Source organism: Prosopis cineraria, unplaced genomic scaffold (assembly GCF_029017545.1).
Source record: "Prosopis cineraria cultivar Desert tree isolate PC_DT_omini unplaced genomic scaffold, ASM2901754v1 PC10, whole genome shotgun sequence".
Lineage (NCBI taxonomy): Eukaryota > Viridiplantae > Streptophyta > Magnoliopsida > Fabales > Fabaceae > Prosopis > Prosopis cineraria.
The window spans coordinates 28,895,982-28,923,836 of NW_026555341.1; the positions used below are offsets into that span (position 1 = coordinate 28,895,982).

A 27,855-nucleotide genomic window follows, 5' to 3' on the forward strand; every position below is an offset into this window, starting at 1 on the left:
AAATACTTTTCGAAGTGAAGAGAGGTTGAACAAAATTGTATAGTATTTTAGTAGCTGAACAATTATATATATATAGATTAACATATTAGTTTTATGGGGAACATATTATTTTAATTCATTTTATAAATATATAGTATAGTTGAATATTCATTGTGAATCTGCTAGCTAGCTGTTTTTATTGTTGTATAAACTATAAATTTGTAGGTTTAAAATTTGAATGTCAAGAAAAACAAAATAATTTTTTTTTAAAAAAAAGACTTTTAACAATAGTTGTATAAAAAACTGACGTAAAAAACTTTGAACATCAATCTCTAGTCATTAATCAACATGGACCGATGTGGAAAGTAAACTTTCCATTACTCTCCTTTTAACTACCCCTTCATAACCAAAGTAAAAGTTCAAAATAACTGTTGTAAAAAGTTTGTCCTATAACAGTGTGTAGACACTTGAATTGCTCAAATTGGACATTGGATGGCAAAATGTTATGCTCTCGATGTTGGTCCCAAAATGTTATTATGACAATAGGGGTGCACCGCAATGCAAAGCATAGCGAGGTAATTGATCCCTCTATGCCATCCACTATGAGGGATGATGCACGCATAGCGACGGATGGTACAATTAGGAAGGTGTCTAAATTACCCTTTTTTATTCATTATATGTATTGATTTATGCTCCCTTGTTTCTATTTCTTCCTTAAACTTGTTTTAAACCACTGTTTGAGCTCAATTATCATTTTTAAAAGGGTTTCTTAGGATCTCAATTTTTAAACTATTTTTTAAAACCTCTATGTTATGATAACATTATATAAGGAATTAATTAATGTTGACTATCATAACGATGTTGTGTGCTATGTTCTGGTAATGTCAAGGTAGACATTACAATGCACCTTTCTTCAGCTCTTTCCTTTAATCAACTTCTATCCTTTATAAAAAGAACTCTTTCTAATAAAATTAAAAACCTTGTAGAATTCTCCACCTTACTATAAAATTCTCGTATACAAAGAACATATCTTTCTTTCCTCAATCCTTACAAGTTGTATCACATAGAACTAACTCTTTTACCAAAAACATCATATCCCTAATCTTTACCTAATGCCCATAAGCAAAAGAAGTTGTCCAAACTTCTAAGCTTGACTATTGTGGTCTTTCGGCCATTATTGCTGAACAATATGTTAACTTTGAAATTCCTTAACCTTTGATAAATACTTGGAAGGACCAAGGATACACATACCTCCATGTTGGAGTAGTACGTCTGATCTTGACTCTTCATGAAAGAATAGGTATTCCTACTACAACCAAAATAGCCTTATTGGATACTACCTACAAGTCTTGCAGTAATGCCTTAATTGGCATACTATTGACTACCCTTAGTTAAGTGAGCATGATACTTACCATAGCTCCTAATTTCAATATCAAATTGAAAGACCCTACTCTTTCAACTGGATTGAAAGTCTAAGTCTATATATATAAAGAAGAATAAGATCCTTCATCACTATAGCTACTTTCCACATCAAATCATCTATAGGCTTTAATTCACTTGATCTTAACTTCCCTAACTCAACTAGGGATGCTTTATATATGGTTGCTGATAGACTTGGTAAATCCTCAATCATTCATATCCCAAGAATGGATCAACAATTATGAGAAAGAGTTCTATGGTGATCAGAAAGATGTTCATACAACATAATCCCCTCTTTTTGAGATGGAACTGTTAAATCAGTCTTCAAAAGGCATGGATCCCAAGATCCAGCCCAAATCTTTGATAGAATCTTGACTATTTTACTAGCCTAAATCTAGCACAGAAAGCACTCTCTTGTTGACTAGTTCACATAAGAAGCCAAGCCAGTCTATGTTTCCAATATTAATAGTAATTTTTTAAGGATTGTAACACAAGTATATGCAATCCCAATTATGACTTTGACTTTTGGGATAACTCTTATTATGATAATGGATGGTATGGTACCCATAAATTTTCTAAAAAACCTAAGCAACCCAAGCAACAAAGTTCTCTTTACAAACATAATCATCCTTCTAAGGATGACAATGATAATGATTATAGCTCTAAGTAAACTAGAAGATGGGTAGGACTTCTAAATGCTCCCACTGAAAGAAGCACTCTTTTTGAGCTCTTTGAAAAAATTAGGCCATGAAGATCTTCTCCCTTTAGAGAAGCTTGAAGCTATTATTTTAACATTCCCACCTATATAAACACAAAATTTACCTTGTATTATGATGATAATACCTTATGAGGAAGAATTTCCTCCTTTAGAGTATATAATTGAAGAAAAAGCTAAGGTCACTAGTAGACTATCCCATCAACTGAGGTATTAACTTAACGAACCATTAAGCCTATCTCATTTACAAAAGATGTTCTTAACTGGCAGTCTCAAAATGCTATCAGCCCAAATAAAATCCTTTATTGGATTGACCTAAAGCTCAACCATCTCATAAGTAGAATTGATGCAATATCCTTTCTATTAGACCATATGGATAATCAAGTGAAAAGCCTATATACCAAGCTTTATAAATGAGAACAACTAATGGATGCAGATTCGAGGAGATATATTAAGAAAGATATTACGAGCCTAATTTCAGCAAGAAAGAAAAAGAAATTTTTGAGATAAGGAGGCTATTATAGCAAATAAAAGTAGACCTAGCCAAAGACTAATTTGGAACCATTTATGAATCTTACCCTACCTATCTTGCCATGACAAGACAATTCCCTTCATATCTATACATCCAACCAACCTAATAGAAAGTGATTATAGTAAGGCATTCAAGATGTCTTACCTTATACTCAGACAAGCCCAAAAAAAAGCTAGTTCAATAGCTACCATAGAAAACAACCATCTATTCAAAAACATATCTGTCCTAAACCACCAGAATATCAAGTATCGTTATTCTATACTAAACCTCTAAAAAAACCTTTAACTATCTTAATGCCTCCTACTTTACCACTAAGATAGAAATCACCATCTACCACTAAAAAAACTAAAGGCATAGAAGACCCAGATCCCTCAGAAATCATTGCTTCTATAAGAAAAGCTATATTTAAATGAGTTTAGAGTAATGAAGAAGATTCAAATTTGGTTGTCTTAACTAAAATCTCCTTTAAAAATACAAACTCTAAGGATAGCACACATTTGATTGATATAAGTAGTATTGCTATAGTTCAACCTCATTCAGAACCCATTATTAAATACCTTGAAGATGACCTAGAAATTATTGGAGATGATATAATTATGTCCAGTACCTATAGTTCCAGACCATCTTTTAGACCATAGTTCACTTTTGATGATCTATCTCCTCATAAATGGAGGGATAGACTTTATGAGTTTGGTGCATGGATTAATCTATAGATGATAAGACCAGATGCAATACTACGAGAAGTACTCTTAAAATTCCTCTAAAAAATGAATGGAAACTTAAAAGAATAATTTCAAAACCTTAGTGAGTACCAAAAAATCCAAGCAGCATAACTTCCTGATGCAGCATCATTTCTTGAAATGTTCACAAAGACTTCCTTGGAGATTTTAATCTCATCGACAAAAGAAACAGGCAGGAGTTCTTTGAAATAAAGTGTTACTCACTAATAGGAAAGACATATAGAACCATTTTCAATGAATGTTTGCTAAGTACTATACAATGAATGGTACTAATGATACTAACCTTAGATATACATTCATTATTTCTTTACCTAATGAGACCAACCAAAGTTACATAGAGCCATTAATGCATTGCAGAGATATGTCTCAAATCTCTCTCGAAGAAATTTATTAGTTAGCTCTATCTACTTTAGATAAGCTTTGTGAATAACAAGTTTCTTAAACCTATACTCAAAGGAAAATCAAGGTTATAGTTAGCCTATAAGAAGCCATACCTAAAGATTAAATGCTAAAACCACAATTTATGTTTCTACAAAAAGAAGAATGATTTTCAAAAATACAGCCATAAATGATCCTTTAACAGAAGAAAGAAGAAGCCTCCTTTACGTTATATCAAAAGAAGGATCTTTAGGATGAAAAGGTCAGACAAGTGTTTTATTTGTGGATAGAAGGGACATTTTGTAATAAAAAAAAGCTTAAATAAATCCAAAAAAGACATAAAGTTGTTCTAAACCCTTAAATTGTCATTCCCCTTGATGATGATCAGGAAGTTGAATGTATCTTAGAAGAACAATCTGATAGAAATAAAGGGACACAATATGTTCTTCCTATATCATATGAAAGTTCTGATGAGGAACAGTATCCAGTTATTGTAACATCCTAAAAATTTTAATACTCAAATTTATTTTAAAAATAAAATAAAATATCTATAATTAAATTAAAATTTAGAATAATTTAATAGAGGCTCAGAGTTTGAATTTTACTAAACAAAAGTTTGGTTTTATTTGATTTTTAACTATGGGAAAAATTATCAAAGTTGACCCGGGCTTTTGTGCAATAATAAAAAATGTTGGGCCCTTTCTTGTAATTTTTCCTAAACTTTTTGACCAGCAATTTAAAGACCAAAACTAATGCAGAAACGCAGAAATTGAATTGGAAAGGAAAGGAAAGGAAACGTACAAGAGGGAGAGAGGAAGAAGAGAAGAGAAAGGGAGGGAGTTAGGCTTGGATCTAGGAGTCTTTACGACCGTTGCAAGCTCGGCTACACGATAGGTAAACTCCCTACTTCAATCCTCTTCTCTTTCTCTTGATTTTCTTCAATTTTTAGAAGAGGAGATTTTTAGATTTTGATCCCAAAGGCTTTATTCTTGTAAGCTTTTGTTTCTTTGGATCCTAGGGAGCATGTTTTGAGTTTCTATATAGTGATCTAATGTTTTGAGTGAATAATTGGATGAAAAGAGGTGTTTTGGGCACAAAATAAACCTTGAGAATTTGGTTTTTTGCTCCTCAATGGTTTAAGTCTATTGATTTAGTTATAATTTTGCTATTTGAGCCCAATAAGATTTAAATTAAGGTTTGGTTTTCATTATAAGGGCTAATGGTGAAAGTTGGTGGCACTAAGTAAAGGTTTTTAATTGATTAAAAAATTATATAAATTGAAAATTAGCCTAGTGATGGCTAATAAATGGTTTTGGTGGTTAAGTAATACTATGTGAATGGTTGGTTTAATATATGGACCATTAGGGTGGATTATGACTCATTGACCTAAGTTGTGTGGTATGAGTTATAGTCTTCATTAATGCTATTTGTCATGATAAGTGATGTGGATCACTTATATGTTGTAGAAAATTATTGGTGGAACTTATTGAGAAGTAAGGAACAAGCCGAGCCCTATTTAGTACAAGGGGAACCCTTTTGGTACAAAGGGTTGAGGTAACAGGGGCAATTTACATTTTCTATTACTTTGTTTTAGCTATTTTTGAATAAATATTACTAGTTATCATACATTACATGTTTTAAAAGATTAAATGTGCTTTATAAGGGGTTATGGGGTACTACTTTGATTATAGTACAAATATGTTTTCTAATTGTTTAATAACAATGTTTTTATGGAAATGAGATTTATAAATATTATACTACTTTAGAGTGTTGAATGGTCAATACTCAGGAAAGGTAGACAAGAGTAAAAGGCATGATCTCGGTGGGAGTTCACCAATGAGAAGGTGTGGATTTTTGATATTCTATGGCACACTGTCAGTACTCAGTGTTGTCTTACGTATTGTGGGCTCAGTGCACTAAAGTGGTTAGTGTATTGAGTGTTCGACACCTCTCAGTGGGGGAGGGAATCTAACATATGAAGTGTGAGGTTGAGTGCCTAGGCCAAGGTAGCCCTCACATGGAAAGTAAGTTGGGCTGGCTCTGGGAGGGAGTTAGCTTCAACTGCTTAGGATTCACGTCGAAGGGGCATAGGAGGTTCGGTGGATTAGATCATGCCTTAGATTATGTTTTGTGCCTGTGGAGGTACAAGCAGGTATAAGGTTTACCTACGAGTTAAAGAGTGCCAGGGGGCATTCTGTTGGTCATGAAAGGCCATACCGGCCTAGATCATGCATTCATGCATTTTAAATGGCTAAATTATATACTATGTTGAATTTATTATTCGTTTATTTGATTATGGCTTACTTTGTAATAATCAATGTAGATTTCGCTGTTACTGAGACTGTGGTTGTCTCACCCCTTTCTTTTCAATATTCTAGGTCCAGGCGAAGGATCCAGTGGTGGACGGGGAAAAGAGCAAAGCTAGGGATTTGCTTTGATTTGTAAAGAACTGCAACCCCTTTCTTTTGAGCAAATATATTGTAATGTATTTAAGATTAAGGTGCCAGTAGGATATGATTATGTATGTGTGTGTGAATATGTGTGGATTGTGTGCTTGTGTATGAATTTTTGTCTATTTGCAGACTTGTGGCTAGAAAACTTGGTTATGGTGTGTAGTTTTGATGGATTTAATTAGTAGACCAAGTTTCTATTATAAGCCGATATTTATTTTGATATATATGTGATTTTATAAGCAAATGCAAAGTGGTTGCATTGCAAATGGTGTGCTATGGGCAAACATACACCTTAGATAGAGAGAGTGGGTTCGTGGGCCCCACAAGGAGCTCTGAGCTAAGTGAAAATGTTTAGCATATGTATTTATATAAATACATAGTATTTAGATTGATTTGTGACCACTCTTGTATGATTTGTGCATTTTGGGGGTTTAGGGTCCATTTTGGGAAATGGCACCCGGGTGGTCAAATTTTGATGTATGGGGATTTTCCATCATTTGAATATTCTTTCAGGTGTTTTTAGTCTTATTTGACGTGTCCAAAGTGTTCCCACAGGTTTGTGACCATTAGAATGAGATTTGGACAATTTTGAAAATGGTTTTTACCAAAAAGCTGCACTTTTGCATCCGGGTGTCCAAATCTTAATCCGACCGTTGGATTTCTCTAAAATTTGTGTCACAAGTAAAACCTTTTATAAGCTTCGTGTAGAATTTGGAATCACATCAATTGGATATCGGACGGAGAAACGATGCACTTCGGAATTTGGTCTGGAGGTGCTGTCATGACAGCATTAAATTGCTGTCATGACAGCTACAGTGTTGATGTTGTAACCTGCACAAAATTCAATCCGTCCGTTAGATCTTTTCAAAATTTAGTATGCTAATAGTATTCTTTAAAAGCGACATGTGGACTTTAGAATCACTCTGATCGGAGGTCAGATGATGAAATGGTGCACTCCGGAAGTTGGTCCGGAAGTGCTGTCATGACAGCTTTTTAGCTGTCATGACAGCAAAAAAATCAATTTTTTAACATGTCTAATTTTCAATCCGACCGTTGGATCTTTTTGAAATTTGGTATACTTATAGTACCCTTTTAATGTGACATGTGAGCTTTAAAATCACTTCGATTAGCGGTCGAATGACAAAACGGTGCCTTCTGAAAGTTAACCCAGGAGGGCTGTCATGACAGCATTTTATTGCTGTCATGACAGCATCTTTTTATTTCACTTTCATCTAGCTTGCTTCCGCGTGCTATGGGTAGAACCTATAAATTTTTTTTTAAAGGCTTTAAATGTTTACTTTGCAATTGTGTATTTGTTTAGTGATTTAAATGGTTTGTTTCCTAAGTTGGTTTTAGGATTAATTCCTTAACCACACTTAGTTTATTTGAATTGTGTGATTTTTGGATAACACTCAGGGCAAGTGTTACAGTTATCCACCACTTTATACTATTAATCCTCTCCCTGGACTAATCAATCCATACAACGTACTTTCCTTTGGGACAATAAATTCCTCTAGCCAACCCTATTATACCAAACCTCCTTAGCTTAATGTGAAGATCCAAATTCTTCCTAACAAATATGACAGACCCATCTCAGCCATTGCCTACTTTGACACTAGATCTTGTAAGAGTGTCATAAAACCCTATATTCTTCCTAAAGAAGAATGGATCTCTCATGAAGAATATTTTTCCACAGCTGATGGAAAACCCTTCAAAATAGATATTATTACTAAAAGAAAAATTGGTATAATATTTTTTCCTAGATGTATTATTTAGACTAAGCTTCTTGGTAGTAACTTCGCTTAAAAGGATATCAATGTTAGTTTTGATGTCCATATACTTTGTAACATATTGGAAAAATTAATCAAGATTAAGTTAAATTAATACATTTAAGTTGTGAATTAACGTGATGCGTGGCCAGAGAGGTTTAATGAGTGGTTTCATTGTGATATAAGCCTTAAATTAGGTTTAAAGGAAAGTCTAATCACTCGAACATCAAAAAGGGAAAATCAAAAGGAAATAGTTTTGTGCTACATGCTGCTGCTTGCAAGACATTTGCCACAGCACACAAGTGTTAATTAGTAAGGAAGGGTCCTCTTTGCACCATATGTCACAGTGCATGGTCACTATTTTATAGCAATGAGAGCTATATCATACACAAAAAAATAGATACGAAACAAAAGAGAAAATGAGGAGGAACGTTGGGATATGTTAGGGCATGAGGTTTTTAAAGGTTTAAGAGCATTTTAAAGTTGTAAACATTAATAGTAAGTCTCCCATGTCCTATACTCTCTTCTTCCATTTTCTCAAGTTTTGAGGGTTAGGTTTTGCTTGGAAGGATGATTTTCAATCCATATAAGCTATGGTTCCAAATCCATTGACTTAAATAGAGTTGATGGAAATTATTTAAGTTATTTATTTAAACTTGGTATTGATGAAGATATAAATGTTAGGTTGGTGAAAGTCATAAATATACAATAATTGATGTTAATGAGGTTTACTAGAGGTGTTTAGTATAAGATCTCCTTTACTTAATCATGTTTAACTCCACAATCAAGGTAATTAAGAGATTAACCCTCAAAAGATTACCAAAGTTGTAAAATTTCATAAAAGAAAAAAATTTCTCAAATCATTTACAATGGAATCTCAAATTCAACATTTTAAATCTCAATTGATACTTATAATGTTCAAAATAGGGTTTGAAAATAAAGTGGAAGCTTAGAAATCAAAAGGGACCCAAGACAATGAGTTTTAAAACTTAAAACAGGATTTTGTGCAGAAAAGAACACATGCGCCGCAACTTGTGACATATGCGCCACAGCTCACCTTTCTTTGTGCCATGCACCGTAGTGTGAGACACCATGCACCACGGCGCATTACATGAATTTGATAGCATTAGTGCTCTCATTTGATAGTACAGGGGGTGAATTTCCAACACGTCTTAAATCTCTGTCCGATATCAGATTGAGGTAGTTTTGGTGTCTATACGGAGCTTTCTCCTACCTCTAGCTAATAGCACTAGTTTCACATCTAAATTCTCTTTCTATAAAAAATTGAACACCAAAACCCATTTTGACTAATTTTCACAAAAATCACACAACTTTGGTGACCCAATTCAATCACAAGTGCCATAAGCCAATATCGACCATCCAACCACACTCATTGACTCTAGCGGACTCGTGCAACGCACACCACACACAATCAAAAACACGTATATCTTAAAATCATCACTCAACTCTCCATTTTCACAAAACACAAGGGAGAGGAAACTCATGTACAAAATTATCATTTTTATTTCAATTCTTTCAAAATACATATGTTCTTACTTGCATAAATATTTTGGCCCTATCAATAGGTTTACATCCAAAACTTACTAACTCGAGGTATAAAATATACAAGTGGAACACAAACTAATGTAAGTAGTGTAAAATAATATCAAGTGATCCTAATTAGCAATTGCATTAACATATAAACATAAAAACAATAAGAGAGGTATACAGAAGGATTACTTCACAATCCTAAGCCTTTATATGTTGTCCTCGACTCGGATCCGATAACCTAGGCACCAAGTTTCACCTAACTTATACAATTGCATATCAATTGAAAATAGATGCAAATAAGCAAAACAAGCACAACAAAATGACAACATGATGGAATTGGTCATGGTTCACAAAACTAACAACCATGTGACCGAGCCCATAACACACATAGTCATGTTCTTTTGCAAGGCACAACATGGTGTTGCTATAATAACAGCCATGCACCCCTAACTCATACTAGACCACAATACTAACAACTATGTAACCGGATTTATATGCATGATCAAATATTAACCTTATACCCTCTTGTCACCTCTAACATGAAATTAGTGGCTATCACATAGCTACGTCCTTCACAAACTAACTCAACCTTCTACTTGTGAGGAGCTATCCGACTAGGGTTAACTTATTCACTTATGTAATCCAGTTTTCCCCAATACTAATAACCATGAGGTGTCATACCCCTAACCTAGCCTCCTTATGAATCGGTGGAGACTAGTTAGGTTCAAGTCTTTTGTAGAATAAGTAGGATAGTCCCAAATCAACTATGGGACATAGGTTAGCTCCCAATTGCAACAGTTAGTGCCAGGGCAATATCTTAATTCCAACAATCACTGCCAATACAACATGGATTTAAATCAATCTACTTCTCTTTCTAGGTGAACTCCTGCCAATAATCATATTATGCACATGTTTCACATATTATGCATTCTAAACAATCAATTCATGGCAAATAATCCATCACACTCACATTCACATACTCGACATTCTCAACGCATCACTCATCACAATTTTCCACCCACAATAACATGCCATAGTTAACTTCATAAATCCATGGGTGGCATAATCAAAGTTTTCCTTTCCAAAAACCATTTCACAAATTTAACACATCGCCAATATGCATCATGAATTTAAATCATCTATTATATTTCACAAACACAATTAACATTCAACTATAAAAATTAGTTTTTCCCTAGTTACCTCAAATATTTGAGAGATCAAAGGTTTACCCCTTACACAAAACACTTCTAAAGCTTCTCCTAAGCTTGAATGGTGCCAAAATCAAACCTCACTACATCCATACCACAAGGATATCATTGTTATCCCATTTTAAGAGTTTTACCAACATAATTTCCATAATACTATTCTATCAACCCATAAATCACTGCTCATTCATACCCAATAGGTTCATTAGATTCTATTGACTCTCATTATCATTAATAACTCTTCAAACCATCATTAATGGACATAAACCTCTCCCATCTACCTCATTAATGTTGATTTTTCGGATATTAAATGTTCCCATAAACGAACCACTTTCACAATCATTAATGTGGTATTCCAATACTTTAAACAACTCCCATTATACTCATTTTAATAAATGGAAATGGACCCATACACCTGTAGACCGAAAATAAACTTTCCAACACAAACTCTATCATAAATCTCCATAAATGATAAAGAAAAAGAAAGAAGAGGACTTAGATTAATGTGAAAATCATATTTTGTTTGTACATTTAAGAAAAAATAAATAAATATTTTTTTATTTTTAAGTCGCCTTTACTTTTAAATGTATTTGTTTTTTATAAAAAATATAAAAAATAATTAAAAAATAAAAATGAAATTGAATTCTCTTTTAAGAATTAATTTTCAAAAAAAAAAGAGGAAACATAAAAAATGAAATATAATTCTGTTAATAATTATATTTCACAAAAAATATAATAAATATGAAAAAATATTAATTTTGATTAAGAATTATATTTCAAAAAAAATATAATAAATATAAAAAAATAAAATATTAATTCTAGTTAAGAATTATATTTCAAAAAAATAATTAATATAAAAATAAAATATTAATTCTGGTGAAGAATTAAATTTTAAAAATAAAATCTAATAAATATAAAAGAAACGAAATATTAATTCTAGTTAAGAACTACATTTCAAAAAAATCTAATAAATATAAAAAATAAAATTTAATCATTTTAAGGATTATTTTTCAAAAAATATAATAAATAATAAAGAAGATTAATAAATTTAATCTCTCTTTAGAATCAATTTCAAAAATGGAAGAGAAAATCATGCTTAAATCTTTTAAAATCTCCTTATTAAATTATCTCAATAATCAAAAAATCAAAGGAATTAACTAAAAATTAAATTTTTTAAAATTCTTTTAAATCTGATTGTTTTCCTTACATTTATATAGGTTCTTGATTTAAAATCATATTTGCTCTCCTAAATCTCTGAAATTAATATTAAAAAAAAATCAAAAAATGGATGAAAAATTAAAAAGTTAATGAAAGAAAAATGGCTGAGTGCCAGCCCCATCCTTCCTCAGCTTCTAATAGACGCACGCAAAGGGGAAGACTGCAGAGGCGGCGAGCAACAGAGGGAGAGTCAGATGAACGCTGAAGAAAGAGACGAGCGTGCAGAAGAGAAGAGTAGGGGCAGCAAGCAGGAGGAAATTGAAGAGCCAGAGCAATTTGGTATGGATTGTACGGAGTAAGAAGCAGCATGAAATCGGCGCTGCAATGAAAGCAAGAGACAGGCGTATGGATTAGAGCAGATGGGCGGTGAGTTATCATTATTTTCGAAAGATCCTCCCCTTTTTCTTCCTATATATGGATGTTGAAGCGCTGAGAAAGGGGGATCGAAGTTTTGAGAGCACGAAAGACAAAGCTGAGTTCGACGCTGTCCAAGGGAGAGAGAACCGAGAGGGCGCGAGAGGGATTCAGAGACAAATTTGAGAAGGAGAGAGCAACAGTGAACGAGAAAAGAGGAAGAGGCACTGCACAGGTTTCTTAATCTACCTAGTTATACATTTGGAATGATTGATTTTTTTCAGTTTCTAAATTTCAAACAAGATTAATATTTAAGTATTCCAAAGCCTTTGATCAGTGTTGGGGACCATGAGAAATTTCTAAACAAGAAGTTAACATGTGCCTGTCTGATCGTTTATATGCTTGCATTCTGTTAGAATTCTTGGATATGGAATTTGGCTCTATTTTGTGTTTTTGGGAGTAAGCGCATGAAATTTTGCACTATGATTTATATAGGTTTAAAACATCTCTATCAGAGGGATTGGAAATATATTCTCTTTTGATAAAGTGACTATTTTGATCTCAAATTGTTGTTCAGTGAATGAAAACATATACTCTGGTTTGAAGAAAATTTCGAAGGATGGCCCTTGTTATGGTTTATTAACCAAGAATATTTTCTAGATCTTCCATCTTTTGCTGAGACATTCATGATTGTGAAGAACATTTACATTAAATGGTCAAAGAAAATTACCCACGACATATGTACATGCATATATGTTTTAGCTTCCAAATCTTTCTTTTCAGAGTACATGGTACCTCAATCTTCAAAAATTTGATATGTGATGTTCAGCCGCAATATGAAATAGCATAGCCTTTGTTTGTAAATGAATTTTCGTGACCTTTTATTTACTTGAAGTAGTGTTGTGTTCATATATGGTTTATCACATTCTCAACTCAACTGTTGGAAACCTTCTAAACATTGTTGTGCATTTTCTTTAATTCGAGGAGAGAGAGTGATTTTTTTTTTTTCCAAGTGCATAACATTCCTTCTTAGGTTGTTTGAAACTCTGAATTGACATTCAATAAAATAATGATAATAGGACTAATAATAATAATAAGAAAGAATGTATTTATTTAGGATTTATCTATTGTGTGAAATTTTAAGAATATCCTAAGATATTTATAATGATCTTTTGTTGTGTAAATCAATAAGATTTTGTAGGTATGAAGATCTAATTTTTGTATATTAAACATGAGTTCCAAAGGTCCATCATTAAAATTAACTCTCTTTTTATAATATAAATTAATAAAATATTTAAATCTCATGTAAGAATTTAATAATCTTCGTAGAGAATTAAATTAAGTGCATTATCATGTGAGATAATAAATCCTCACAGATATTGTAATTTTTAAATTATATAGAAATAAATAAATGAACTTTTGCAATAATATAATACATGTTTTAAAAAAATTATTAATTAATTAAATTATTTAAATTATAATCACATTTACTAGTGAGATTTTCTAGTCACGTGAGATTTTTGAATCTCCTTATACATTTAAATAATTGTATTGTCACATGAGTTAATAAAGCTCCGCTGGTATAACGATTAGGATTTCATATGAAAAATATAAATCATATACATACATAATAAATCAATTAAATTAAATATATAGTTAAACATATATTATTTAATCTTTTATTGAGTGAGATTTTAGAATTTTCACAGATATTTAAAATAGTCATATTATCGTATAAGTCAATAAGACTTTGCAGGTATAATGATTAAGAGTCTTTAAAAAAAATATAAAAATATAGATACACATTTTAACAAAATATATTTTTAATATTTAAAAATATAAATAAATAAATTAAGTTATTAAACTTTTTTATCTTGTGAAATTTCAGAACCTCTGCAGCTATTTGAAATAATTGTATTATCGTATGAGTCAATAAGGCTCTGCATATATAGTGGTTAAATTTTCGACCATAAAATATAAAAATAATAATAATTTAAACTCTTTACCTTTTCTTTTTTTCAAAAATTAAAAAATAAGAAAATAATTAAAATTAAATTACTTTTTGTAATTTAAAAAATACATATCAGAATTTCATAAAATTATTTTATTTGTAAAATAGTGAATTATTTTTAATTAATTTTCCTTAAAAAATATTTTCACTAACAATTTATAATCTTGAACTACGTGGGCTTTGATTCCTCTAGTAGGGTACGTAAACCCTAGGCTCTCATCCTAGGTCAAGTCCACTTGTAAATAAATAACAATTTTCCTTTCATATTTAAATTTAATTTTTAATTTTTTTAGATTTATTTTTAGTAGATGAATAATAAAAAGAATAGTTAAATTAAAATAATCTTAAAAGGCCATATCAATTGCACAATTAACAAAGGTAACCATTCTATAAAATAAGTCATGTGGGGTGTGTAAAACTTTTACCACTCACAATTGACTCTCGAATCTATCTCTGATTACAAAGATCATCCTTATCACTTTCAACTGGTTTCCCAAGATTTTTCCTTAAAATATCGGTGGCGGCTCCCTCTTTTTTTTTTCTCCCTCACGATGATTGGGCCACCATGTCACATGACGGGTGCGACAATTACTTACCTTAGGTGTTTGGGAGTTTTAATTTATCACCAATATGCTCTAACAACCAACCCTAGCAGAGCCAAAGTCATCCTCTTTGTGATTCTCTTCTTCTCTTCTCTAATTTTTGAACAGATATGAAACTGATATATTAGATTTTTGACTGTACGCCGTAGCGCACGCCCTTCGTCACTGTGAATGGCACAAAGAGGCCCATTGCAATTAAATCTGCCCCTATGTACTATAGTAGATTAACCATATGCTATAACATGTGGCATAAAGGGCACTCATTCACTTTTTCTTTCTCTATCCTTGCTTGGGTGGCTCGCTATCAATTCGAACCCACTTCAAGGGTTGATTGCACCAAATTAGGTTCCTCTGGCCACACACCTCATTAACTTACTAATTACACTCATTGGGTTGATAAATAAAGATTAAATTTTTTTGGATGTTATAACTCTCCCTTTCTTTTAAGAATTTTATCCCTAAAATTTAGTGAATCATGTAAATCTTACTTCATTAGAAGAGATGGGGATACTATTATCTCATTTTCTCCTCCGTTTCCTAAGTAGCATCTTCGAGAGTTATTCCCTTCCATATCACCTTGATTAGGCGAATAGCTTTATTCCTTAGCTACTTATCTTTTACATTAGCTATCCTTTTCTAACTCAGTCTGGTAAGTCAAATTTTCCAGTAGCTCCACTTCTTCTAGTTCAATAATGTGAGACAAATCGGGTTAGTACTTATTGAGTTGTGGGACATGAAAGATGTCATGTACACTCGATAAGTGTGTAGGTAATGCAATTCGATATGCTAACGACCCCATTCTCTTTAGAATCTCAAACGAACCATGTATCTAGAAGTTAACTTCTTCGATCAAATAGACCTCCCAATACTGGTTATAAGCAAAACTTTCAAGAATGCATGATTGCCTACCATAAACTCTAGTGGTCTCCTCCTTTCATCCACATAGATCTTCTACCAACTCTGGGCAGTCAACAACTGTCAAATTATCTCTATCCTCTCTATAGTTTGATATACCAAATCCAGACCTAAGATACTCCTCTTACTCAGCTCGATCCAGCAAAGAAGTGATCAACACTTTCAACCATACAAAGCTTTATATGGAGCCATTTGAATACTTGCATGGAAGCTGTTGTTGTAGGCAAACTTCACGAGTGGCAAGTGTTCATCCCAACTTCCACTAACTCAATTGCATATGCTCGCAACATATTCTTGAGAGTTTGAATTGTCCTCTTAGTCTGACCATCGGTCTGGGGGTGATAGGCCGTACTAAACTTCAACTTAATTAGGAAAGTTCAAGTAAGTGAATGGTATGGTCTTGAAGCCTGTAGATGATCTAATGATGGATAATGGCTATAATGGCTAAAGAATCTTGTTCTGCTCTTATATCTAGACTTGAATTTTCAATCTAGTTGAAAGAGTGGGGTTTGTCAATTTGATGTTGAAATTAGGAGCTTTAGTAAGTATCATACTCCCTTAGCTAAGGGTAGTCAACAGTGTGCCAATCAAGGCATTACTATAAGACTTGTAGGTGGTATTCAACAAGGCTATTCTGGTTATAGTAGAAATACCTTTTCTTCCGTGAAGAGCCAAGATTAGACATACTGCTCCAACATGGAGGTGTGTATCCTTGTGCTTTCAAGTGTTTATCAAAGGTTGAGGAATTTCAAAGGTAACATATTGTTTAGCAATAGTGATCGGAAGGCACATTGGTCATGCTTAGAAGTCTAGACAACTTCTTTGCCTGTTAGCTATTAGGTAGAGATTAGGGATTTGATGTTTCTAGTAAAAGATTTAGTTCTATGATACAGCTTGTAAGGATTGAGGAAAAGAGGATCTGTACTTTGTATCTGAGCCTTTTCTGGTAGGGTAAAGAATTTTACAAGTTTTTCTATTTTATCAGAAAAGGTTCTTTTTATAAAGGATAGAAGTTGATCAAAGGAAAGAGCTAAAGAAAGGCGTACAAGTTCAACAATAGCAAAGATTTTTAGTGTATCACTCATATTTTCTGAGTTTTCCTTACTTACTTTTCATCAATAACTACTTTTGTCAATAGACATTAATATTATCATTACTTATAGTACTACAAAATATACATTCTAATGCCATCAATTTACATTACTTTTCTTAAAAGTGGCATAAAAAATAGAGACAGTGACAATTTCATAACTAAGTGTTGAAATTGGGAACCTATCTACATCACTTTGTAGAAAATCGACATGGTTATTTAAATCCATGTCATTTTACACATGATATAGATTATGAAAAACATATAATTATAAATTATTAATTTATTGTAAATTATCCACTATGCTTTTCTAGAAATGCGATGTAGATAGTATATCCACGTCTATTTTTATTAAAATTGAGTTGGATTTAGAAACATTTTAAGTAATATGATGTTTATTTTTTGTTGATAATAAATGTCACTTTTTAAAAAGAGATATGGACTTTGAAAACCATGTCATTTTAAATTTGTAGGATGTGGTTAATTTAATTTAAATTTTAATAATTTCTAATATTATCAATGTCGCTTTTACCAAAAAGCGACATGGATAATTTGGGATACCTAATCCATGAAACTTTTTTTTATTAAAAAGCTACATGGAAATATTTTATATCCATGTCCTTTTTTTTTAAAAAAAAAAGCAATGTGGATTTTTATGAAATATTTTTTAAAACATAGCTATCTCTCTTGCTAGTTGGCCTTCTTTATTTTGAAACCTCTTCCTCAGCAGCTTTCTCTTCTTGTCTACATGACAGCTCTCTCTGTTCCTCCTAATGACAGTCTTTTCTTCTCTTCCCCACAGTAGCTCTCCTCTCCTCACCATGACAACGCTCTTTTCTCCTTCTCACAACATCGAGACCCACATTTAGGACTTATAACATTGAGTCCCATGGTCGACGGACAAAATTGAGACCCATGGCTAGCATCCAATGACAAGCATTTGATGGACAGCTCTCTCTTCTCCTTGTCTGCTCCTCTTTCTCCTAAACAACAGACAACTTTGAGACCCATGGTCGAGACCCATAGCTTGTCCTCCTTTTTGCCTTAAGTGAGTAATAGTTGGTTACTGTCACTTTCACCCATAAACCCTTTTTCTCTGTAGATCTTTTTGACCTTTTTTTGAGCTTTCTCCATTATCTTTGGTTTCTTCATCAATTCCGGTATCATTTATGATTTGTTTTTGTTTTAAAGTTATTATTTTAGAACCTTGTATAGTTTTTTCCTCTCAGTTAATGAATCTTCCCATTACATTCAAAAACAAAGAAACAAAGAGTAGGCTAAGAATGTCTAAACGAATCAATTTAGTTCTTTATATATAATTAAAACATTGGGCTCTTGTGAAGTTTTCAAAACCTATATATAATAGTCATGACATGATAAATTCTCTAAACTCTCAATTTTAGCCTATTTATGACTTCTAACAAGGTATAACTTTTTAGAGATTAGAGTGATAATCTACTCCATTATACAAAATAGTTACTAATTATTGGGTCTCATGCACTATATGCCTGTTAAACAAAATGATATAATTGTTCATTAATATAATTTTCTATGAAATTAAATAAATGAAAAGTTCATAATGAATAAATTTCTCAATATAATTTTCCATGATTTGTCTTAGTGACTTCCAGTTAGGATGTTTGAGTTTCCAAGAGTGTTTTAATCCCATTGTAGCAACTTGATTCTTGCTATATTGTACAGGTAAGCAACTTGTTTATTTTATAATGTTAACGATAAAGAAAATAATTGATTGTTTTAGTTTAGTTTAAGCAGTCATTCTAGTTTGTTTTAGAACTTTAATTTCCAAGTAATTGTTAACTGGGATTGGAAATTGTTTATTATTTAATTGTGATTATTTAATTCTTAATTTGATATTTAATTATTTAGACTGGTTAAAATGTTAATTTATTATTGTTGAAATTTGGAAAGGTCCCATTTTTAAGGGGGAACTTTGCCAATTTTTTTTTGATTGTATATTGTTTAAATTATTGTTTATTATTTTGATAGCTAAAGTGTTTGGACTGTTTAAAGTGTTGAATATTTGAATAGATAATAGTTTTGGTGTTCAATTAGTATATATCCAAATGCTGCTGCTGTTTGTTGGACATTATGGCAAAATATGTTGGGCCCACGTCTCTTTTTCTAAAAAAGGGAGAATCCATGTCTCTTTTATGACTAAAAGCAATGTGGTTTTTTTAGAAATCAAGTCCCTTATAAAAGTGATATGAATAAGTAAAATTTTTATGTTAGCTGGATCTATGTCTCCCATGATAGGAACATAAAATGCCCTAAAAAAGCAATGGGAATTTTTTTTTTCTTATAGCAGTGTTATGTTCTAATTAGAATATGATTTTATGCTAGTTTTTATTATCTGGTATGACACACGATCGAGAATTGGAATCTAGTCTCATACTATCGTACATAACTTCAAAATAATTTAAAGTTGTGTTTGGATGGATGGATTCAAATTGAGAATTTGAATTTAAAATCTTATATTTCAAATCTCACATTTAAAATTTATAAATTCTAAATTCTTTGTTTGTATGATATAAACAATTTCAAATTACAATAATAAAATCCTTTGTTTGGATTTAAGGTAAAATTTTAAATTTCAAATTTTATATTTGAATTTAAAAAAAAACATGAAAAATTGGTCAAACTTGATGATTCGAATTACTAACTTCCAACAGGATCAGACAAACAAAGCCGACTAGCACTGTGGCACTGGTCATAATCGGGATGAGACTTTTGACTTCCACTGAGACTGGATTGGACTTACAGCCATGACAGGGACCAGATGGGTAACTTCCATCGGCATCTAACTGACAGCGATGAACTGAACTGGACGTCCGACTTCTACTGGAATTTGATCGACGTCAACGACGAGGACCAGACAACTGATATCCACCAGGATAGAACCGATAGTGATGACGTGGACTGTACGACCGACTTTCACTGAGGACTAGGCAACCGATTTTCAAAAGGACCGGATTGACGGTGATGACAGGGACCAAATGGCCTACTTCCACCTGGACTGGACCAACAGCAGTGATGGGGATTGGATGATCGAATTCTACTGAGACCAGATCGACAGTGATGACAGGAACTAGATGACCAACTTCCACCGTTGATTTGGTCCCGATGGAAGTTGGTAGTCTTGTTCCTATCATCGCCGTCACTTTAGTCTCGGTGGAAATCGGCTGTATGGTGTTAGTGGAAGTTAGCAGTCTGGTCCCCTTTGTCATTGTCGATTCGGTGTCGGTGGAAGTCAGCCATCCCATCCCGGTCATCACCGTCGGTCCGATGTCGATGGAAGTCGGCCCTTTTATCATCGTTGTTGGCCTAGTGTCAGTGGAAGTAGGTCATCTGGTCCCTGTTATCGCCATCAATTCGATCCAACTAGAAGTTGACTGTACGATCCTGATGGAAGTCAACTGTTCGATCCTTGTTCTTCATTGTCTATTTAATCTTGATGGAAGTCGGCCGTACAGTTCTAGTAGAAGTTGGCCATCCAATCCCTGTCATTGTCGTCGATCCGGTCTGAGTGGATGTCGATCATCAAGTTCCCATTGTCAGTTCAGTCTTAATGGAAGTCGACCATCCAATCCCAATCGTTGTCATTGGTCCGGTGCCGATTGAGGTCAGCCATTAGTCCCCGTCAGGGCTGTCAGTCTGATCTTGATGGAAGTCAACTATCCAGTTCTCGTCTTTGCCATCGGTCTGGTCCCAGTGGAAGTCGGTCGTCCTGTCCCGGTCAATGATAGCAGCTTGTTTCTATGAACTTTGATAGTTCAACTAATTACCATTAGGAAGTTGATCAAGCCTTATACATTTGGGTCAAGGTACAAAAGAGCTTGATTTAGGATTTGAAATAATAAAAGTTTAGAAAGAATTTCAAATTATAAAGAAATCAAGGAAAAACATACATTTTTAATTATCCAAGCAATGGATTTGGCTCAAATCTAAATCCAAATCTAAAATCCAAATTCATGTGTATCCAAACATAGCAAAAATGCAAATCATTTTATTCCTCATATTCTCTTGTAATGATACATTTGGAAACAGATTCAGAATATCTTCTTATGGATGTATGTATTGAATTTGGAGTTTATAATAGCAGCATAAATCAAGTTTCCAATGTGAAAGTATTACAACTTACTCAATAATTGGCCAGCCCTGTCCTTTATCCGTTACATACAGACAAAATAGATTTCTATTTGTATATCCATTTTTGTCCATAAGGAAATTAATTTTCAAGCCCCATCATTTTCCATGGTCCCAAATGTGAAATCACACAAAAAGGACTCAACATATCATCCATATGTCATAATAATGATTTGGATTTAGTAATTGGTCTAAGTCTCAATAAATATCTCATGTGACATGATAATAGCTGCTCGATTTAATCAAATGATTGAAAGCATTTTGTCATGTAATACTTAAAAAGTATTAAATTTTAAAATTTTAGAAGAGATATAGTATATGTGATGAGGAGTGCTTTGCTTGAGAGAATTGTTTTGAATTTTCGAAAAAAAAAATCTTGATAATTTTCAAGATTTGACTAAATTCAATTATTGTAATGAGATACTCGCTGAATAAGTGGATCAATGTCACTCACCAAATCTAAATCTCATAATAACACCTATAGGGAAATTAATATATATATATATATATATATATATATATATGTATAATATCGCGTCACAGATGGAATATTGGATTTCATTCATTATTATTTTACTTTCATTCATCTCCCCAACCGTTTAAAAATAATTTAATTCCAATAGGATGTTTCTAAAAGGAAAAACAAAACAAAACAAAATGAGCCGACATGTCCAACGAGTTAAAAGCGTTTACACACGTAAAAATCAAAATCAAAAGTTGATAAGATTGGTAGAAAGAATATCCCCTCCCTGATCCTCTTTCCAAGATCATTGCTCACCTTCCATTTTCGCCTATAAATTAATTGACGTGTAAGAAATCAACACCTTCATTCTTTCCTTGATTGTTTCAATCACACAAATCTGAGAAGACCAAAATGATGTCCAAGGCATCCTTCTTCTTCCTCAATATCAGCTTTGTGCTGCTTCTGCAGTATCTCTCAGTTCTCTGTGTTTCACAGAACTTCGATTTCTTCTACTTTGTCCAGGAGGTTTGATCCCAACACTTAATAAGAACTGTGTGTGTATGTGTGTTTCTCTGAAACTGAAGTTGTTTGTTTGCAATATTTGATTTTGAAGTGGCCAGGGTCATATTGTGACACTCAGAAGAGTTGTTGCTATCCAACAACTGGGAAACCTGAATCAGATTTTGGCATTCATGGACTGTGGCCTAATTATAATGATGGCTCTTATCCATCAAACTGTGATTCTTCCAACCCCTTCAAGCAAACTGAGGTTTGACTTCATTTTCATTTCTTCATGTTCTGCAAAGTCTGGGCATCCTTTAAAATGTACTTGAATTTTTCTCCATTGGAATATATACCAGACAAGCTTCATTCATAGAGCAGCCTGTTCATCAATTATAATCAGAATCTGTTCAATCTGTGCAAATAAATGGCCTTGCTGTGACACTAACATGATTTTGAATATGGTGACAGATAGCAGACCTGACTAGCAGTTTACATAAGGACTGGCCCACACTGGCATGTCCAAGCGGGAATGGGATAAAATTCTGGAGCCATGAATGGGAGAAACATGGCACTTGCTCAGAATCAGTTCTTCAGCAACATGACTACTTTGAAGCTTCTCTCACCCTCAAAAAGAGATCCAATCTCCTTCAAGCTCTCAACAGTGCTGGTGCAACTTCTAAACTCATTTAATGTTAGACATATACCTCTAAATATTTTCTATTTATAGATTGATTCTGCAAAAAAGACAAGAAATTAAATATGCATTTTTGTTATAAAAATAAAGTCTAATAATACATAAAATTTTATTTGATTGAATTAGTGCAATTTTATTGGATGGAGCATGGATGACATAATGCACCAAGTTCATGAAAAAAAAATTCTCATCATCTACGTACGTTCATTTTGTGAATTTAATAGAGTCTAACGTGAATATTTGAAGGCTTTAGCTATAGATCTCGTAATTAGACATGTGGCCTACTATTCCACTTTATTCTTTCTATCTCTCTCTCTGAATATTCATCCTCTACATTCACTTTATGAATTTAGATGATATGGCCTTAATGATAAACAATTGCTGAAGACGGTTATATCTTTCTGAACTGAAACTTACATGAATTGATGCGTGAAACTATATAGGAATAGAAGCAAATGGAGGATCCTACAGCCTGAGCAGCGTTAGAGAGGCTATAAAGGAAGGAATTGGGTATGCTCCATTCATAGAGTGTAATGAGGATTCTTCTGGGAATAGTCAGCTCTACCAAGTGTATCTGTGTGTTGACGCTTCTGCTTCCAACTTCATTGAGTGCCCAGTGTTTCCCAGAGGAAACTGTAGCACACAGATTCAGATCCCATCTTTCTGATGGAATAATGCACAAAATTTAGAGTTTGCTTTGATGTTGATTTGCTTTTGTATTGATTCGTTTTCCATTAATAAACAATAGTGGTAAACCTTTAACATGCTTGCTTTAGTGTTCATAACTGTATATGCAAGTATATTTAAAAAAATGGTGTTTGAATACGCAACTTTATCGTAGACTTTATGTTAGTGATATGCTGTAACTCTTTTCATGTCAAAGATGAGTCAACATGAGATTGGATGTATTGCTCATCTTTAGAATATGTTAAAAATATGAAGAAGAAAATAATATCAAAATTCTAATTATCACAGGAATAATCAATTGATTATAATTAATTACATTATGAACATGGGCCAGCTTTTTTTAAAAAAAATTAATGCTATATGAAAACGTAAATCCATAAGTAAAAAATTGTTTTAATCAACACTACTCCATCACCGATAATCAAACTACATTTATATAACAATCGTCCCATTCGTTCACAAATCACAAGGATGCCCTCCTATGGGCATTTACGATTAAAAAATCGATTAAATAAATGTGTTTGTTTGATGGGTATATATGAATGTATGAAGATTTTGATCTTCTATAAGATATTGTGAGCTTCGCATTTGTGGAAAAGGAGGTCGGGCCAATATATTAATAATTAATCGTTTTCTCTAATAATTTCAATCTTTCATAATATTATAATAGAGAATGATATTCAAGTATCAAAAAGAAAATTAATTATAATTAGGTGCTTCACAAATTTTTTTAAAATAAGTTGTAAATATTTATTTAAATAATTATAATAAAGAATCTTAATTATAAGTTAAGGGTTATGTTTAGAATTTAAATATTTTATTTGCACTTGAAATTTATATTTATAATTAATTTAATTGATATTTATAATTTATTTTTTAAAATTTTTTATTAATTTAATTGTCACTAATTTTTTTTTTTGAAATTTAACTATGACTCTTTGGTGATAATAGGGATGATAAAACTTTTAGTCTCTCAAATTTATTTTAGTTAATAATTTGGTCCCTTAAATTTAATTTTTATCACGTAAGTCATTTAAATTTTAAAATACAAATTGATTATTCAATTAATTCAATGTATAAAGTATATTGATGATTTAGAATGTATAAGTAGCTAAATGAGAACAAATTAACCTTAAAGGAGTTTAATTTTTATTCATATAATCCCCCACAATGTGTTTTATTCTCCTTTTTTGGAAAAAATAAAACTTAGAGTCTGTTTTTCTTACCGAAATAATTACATTTTTTTTTCATTAATTTGCATAGCTATCGTCTATTTTCCATTATTTAAGTTAATAAATTTTAACAGAGTAACATTTTTTTTAAATAATAAAAATCAAATTGATAATTAAAATAACTTGATAGACTAAACTGATAGAATTTAAATTTGAGAAACCAGATTAATAATTGACATAAACTCAAGAGATTAAAAATTATATTATCCTGTGATGATATATACATGAATTTTATGTGTGTGTAGCATTTTTAATTTGATAATATCTGAAAGACGTAAAGCCACCGACAACTAAACAATCAACTATCAATCAACTAACTATATTCCACAAATCTCGTAGAATGAATTGAATGAATCTGATTGGCCAAAAAAAATCCACTCTAATTGGTTGATAGACTTTAGTTAGATGTAAATATCAAAATTTGATTGGTTTATTTTATTTCATATGATTCCAATATAAAGTCTGGGTCATCCGTTTAGTATGCAGTCCCCCCAATTTTCAAATTTCGTTTCAATCGAGTGCAATGTAATTTGCTAATTGCCCGGGAGCATTAATTGCATCCGCATTTGCATGCCCCTTGCTTCTTTGTATTCCTCATTTCTCCACGTTCTATCATTATTTCCATCATTCGTATTCAAATTTCAAAATAATATCATCAGATCTATTCTATTGTTTGACTCTCTCAATCAATTCCTCCTCAAAATGGGATTCTTTCCCCCTGTTTTCTCTCTGTCTTGCCTCAATAGATTCAGATCTTCAATCTTCAAAAGGAGAGGCACCGGATTCCAGGGCGTCATAGAATGCGTCGGTGTTGATGATGACAGCGGCGAGGCAATGAGACTACGAGAGCGAGCCAAAGTAGTGGCAGAGAGAAGAGAGGGAGCAGACGACGATGAGGAAGCTGATCGTTTCGATCTTGATGGTGTCGAGTAGGTTAGAGAGCAAGATCGAAGGAAGAAGGTGAGATTTGAATCTAATTATTTTATCCATCTATTGCTTTTTTGGTGCTTAATCCCAACTCTATCTCTCCCATTCTGTCTTCGATTCAAATTTGAAAAGAAAATCATGTCTGTTGTTCTCTCGATGGAATTATTGTCACTCAAAATGGAATTCTCTTTCCCGTTGGTGTCTACTTTTGTTGCCGCCTCAAACAGATTCAAATTTCATGTTCAAATAACATGGAAGAAGTGGATTTAGGAAACTTTCCCTTCAATTTCATCATTCTTCGTATTATTTATTGGTTATTTTGGTTTTCCAATCTTCTATCCTATTACCTTCAAACTGTTGCTATAGTGTCAGAAGCTTATTTTTTCTAATTACTTCCCCCTTTTTTTTCCATGCCCTTCATATCTTCATGTATTTATATTTTGTTTGTCTATTTATTTCTTTTTTGCATTCTTAGTTTCTAACTGTATCTTATTAATGTTTTGGATTTTTCATCTTTCATCTAATATATATGGTAGCTCTTCTTTCTTCTGCAAGGAGAGTAACACCGGAAATTATGTAGTGGTTTTGGAGGAAATACCAAGTTTAGACAATAAAGAACGCAATCACATGATATGAAAAGCATGCACAGCCAAAAATTTTAAATCCACCATAATTAGGTGTAGAACGGAATAACACTTCAAATGGTGAAGAATTTTTCAGAACAGGTGTGGGTAATCTATTGATAATATAAATAGCACTCATAAAAGCCTTCCACCAATAATGAAGAGGCATAGAAGCTTGTCCTAACATGCTTAAACCTGTGTCCACAATATGACAATGCTTACGTTCCACATGCCCATTCTGTTCAGAAGGGTGTGCACAGGGATGAGGAAACTTAACACCAGACTTAGCAAGAACTGAAGCAAAACTACAAAAATTTCCACCCCAATCACTCTGTAACACCTTGATTGTTCTTTGAAACTGATTTTCCACTAACTTCTTAGATTGAAGAAAAGTAGATAGAGCCTCCCTTTTTGATCTTAGAGAATATACCCTGGTAAACCAACTATGATCATCAACAAACTTATATAGTATTTAAAATTTGTTTTAGATTGAATAGGCGCTAGACCCCATAAATCAATGTATGTAACATCTATTGGTGAATTAGCTCATGAATCAAACACTGGAAAAGGCTGCTTTTGCACTTTACCATACTGACAAGCATAACAAAAATAAAAAATGTTATTACTATTAATGGATATATTACATTGTTTAAGAACTTCTTTAACTGCTTCACAAGAAGCATGACTTAGGTGTTTATGCCAGGTTTATAAAACAGCTAGTAAAGCTATAGATTTTTTTCATTATCAAGAGTGTGAAAAATTTGTGGTTGTCCACTAACTTTGTAGAGTCCATTGCACCTTTGCCCTCTAAGCAACTCCTTTCCCATTTTTAGATCCCTAACAACACAAAAATTAAGGGAAAATTGGATTAATATATCATTATTCAAAACGACTAAATAGATTCTTCTTAATAACAGGCACGACTAAAATATTTTTTAACAACAATGAGTTATGATGATCACAAGGGGTCATCCAAAAACATGTCTAGTAATTTTTAAACCTTCACTATTACCAATAAGCAAATTACTTGAACCAGACTGATTACTCATTCCTAAAACATGACTTTTTTCATGCATTACATGATTAGAGGCTCTACTATCTAAATATCAAGTTAGTGATAGAACACATTTGTTACACACTTTTATTTGTTAATTAGGATCCTTTTATTAATAATTTATCACCTTCAAGTGCATATATTGCATTAGATTTGAGATTTTGCCTAAGTTTTTAAGTTTAGTGCACTAGAGGTATTTTGGTCCAAAAAATAAAATTTTGAGAAAATGTTCAAGAAAAATTAAAAAATTAAATTTTATATCCAGTTGATGAGTGGTGAAATTATATTTTTAAAATTTATTTTAGTTTAAGAGTAATTAAATAAAAAAGTCAACACTTTCTTAAGTATTTTAATTTATTTTAATTAAATAAATTTTAACAGAGTAACATTTTTTTTAAATAATAAAAATCAAATTGATAATTAAAATAACTTGATAGACTAAACTGATAGAATTTAAATTTGAGAAACCAGATTAATAATTGACATAAACTCAAGAGATTAAAAATTATATTATCCTGTGATGATATATACATGAATTTTATGTGTGTGTAGCATTTTTAATTTGATAATATCTGA

The 27,855-nt window shown here is 32.3% G+C and overlaps 2 protein-coding genes across 2 annotated transcripts; both read left to right on the forward strand.

Annotated features, from left to right (window-relative positions):
• The first annotated feature begins 12,107 nt into the window (after positions 1-12,107).
• Positions 12,108-20,840, forward strand: LOC129323170 (uncharacterized). Its single transcript, XM_054969762.1, has 2 exons — positions 12,108-12,548; positions 19,622-20,840. Exon 2 carries the CDS (start codon positions 20,073-20,075, stop codon positions 20,568-20,570), a length of 498 nt encoding a protein of 165 aa, XP_054825737.1. The 5' UTR covers positions 12,108-12,548; positions 19,622-20,072; the 3' UTR covers positions 20,571-20,840.
• Positions 20,841-21,128: 288 nt separating this feature from the next.
• Positions 21,129-23,563, forward strand: LOC129323169 (ribonuclease 1-like). Its single transcript, XM_054969760.1, has 4 exons — positions 21,129-22,083; positions 22,172-22,327; positions 22,531-22,729; positions 23,200-23,563. The coding sequence occupies exons 1-4, from the start codon at positions 21,970-21,972 to the stop codon at positions 23,421-23,423; spliced, it is 693 nt and encodes a 230-aa protein (XP_054825735.1). The 5' UTR covers positions 21,129-21,969; the 3' UTR covers positions 23,424-23,563.
• Positions 23,564-27,855: the final 4,292 nt, after the last annotated feature.

What these genes read in the sequence shown, in the direction of transcription:
- LOC129323170 (XM_054969762.1), top strand. Translation starts at nt 20,073, where the DNA reads ATGGAAGTTGGTAGTCTTGTTCCTATCATCGCCGTCACTTTAGTCTCG.
- LOC129323169 (XM_054969760.1), top strand. Translation starts at nt 21,970, where the DNA reads ATGATGTCCAAGGCATCCTTCTTCTTCCTCAATATCAGCTTTGTGCTG. An exon ending in TCTTCTACTTTGTCCAGGAG is followed by an intron (nt 22,084 to 22,171) that starts GTTTGATCCCAA and finishes TTGATTTTGAAG; the next exon opens with TGGCCAGGGTCATATTGTGA. An exon ending in TCAAGCTCTCAACAGTGCTG is followed by an intron (nt 22,730 to 23,199) that starts GTGCAACTTCTA and finishes GAAACTATATAG; the next exon opens with GAATAGAAGCAAATGGAGGA.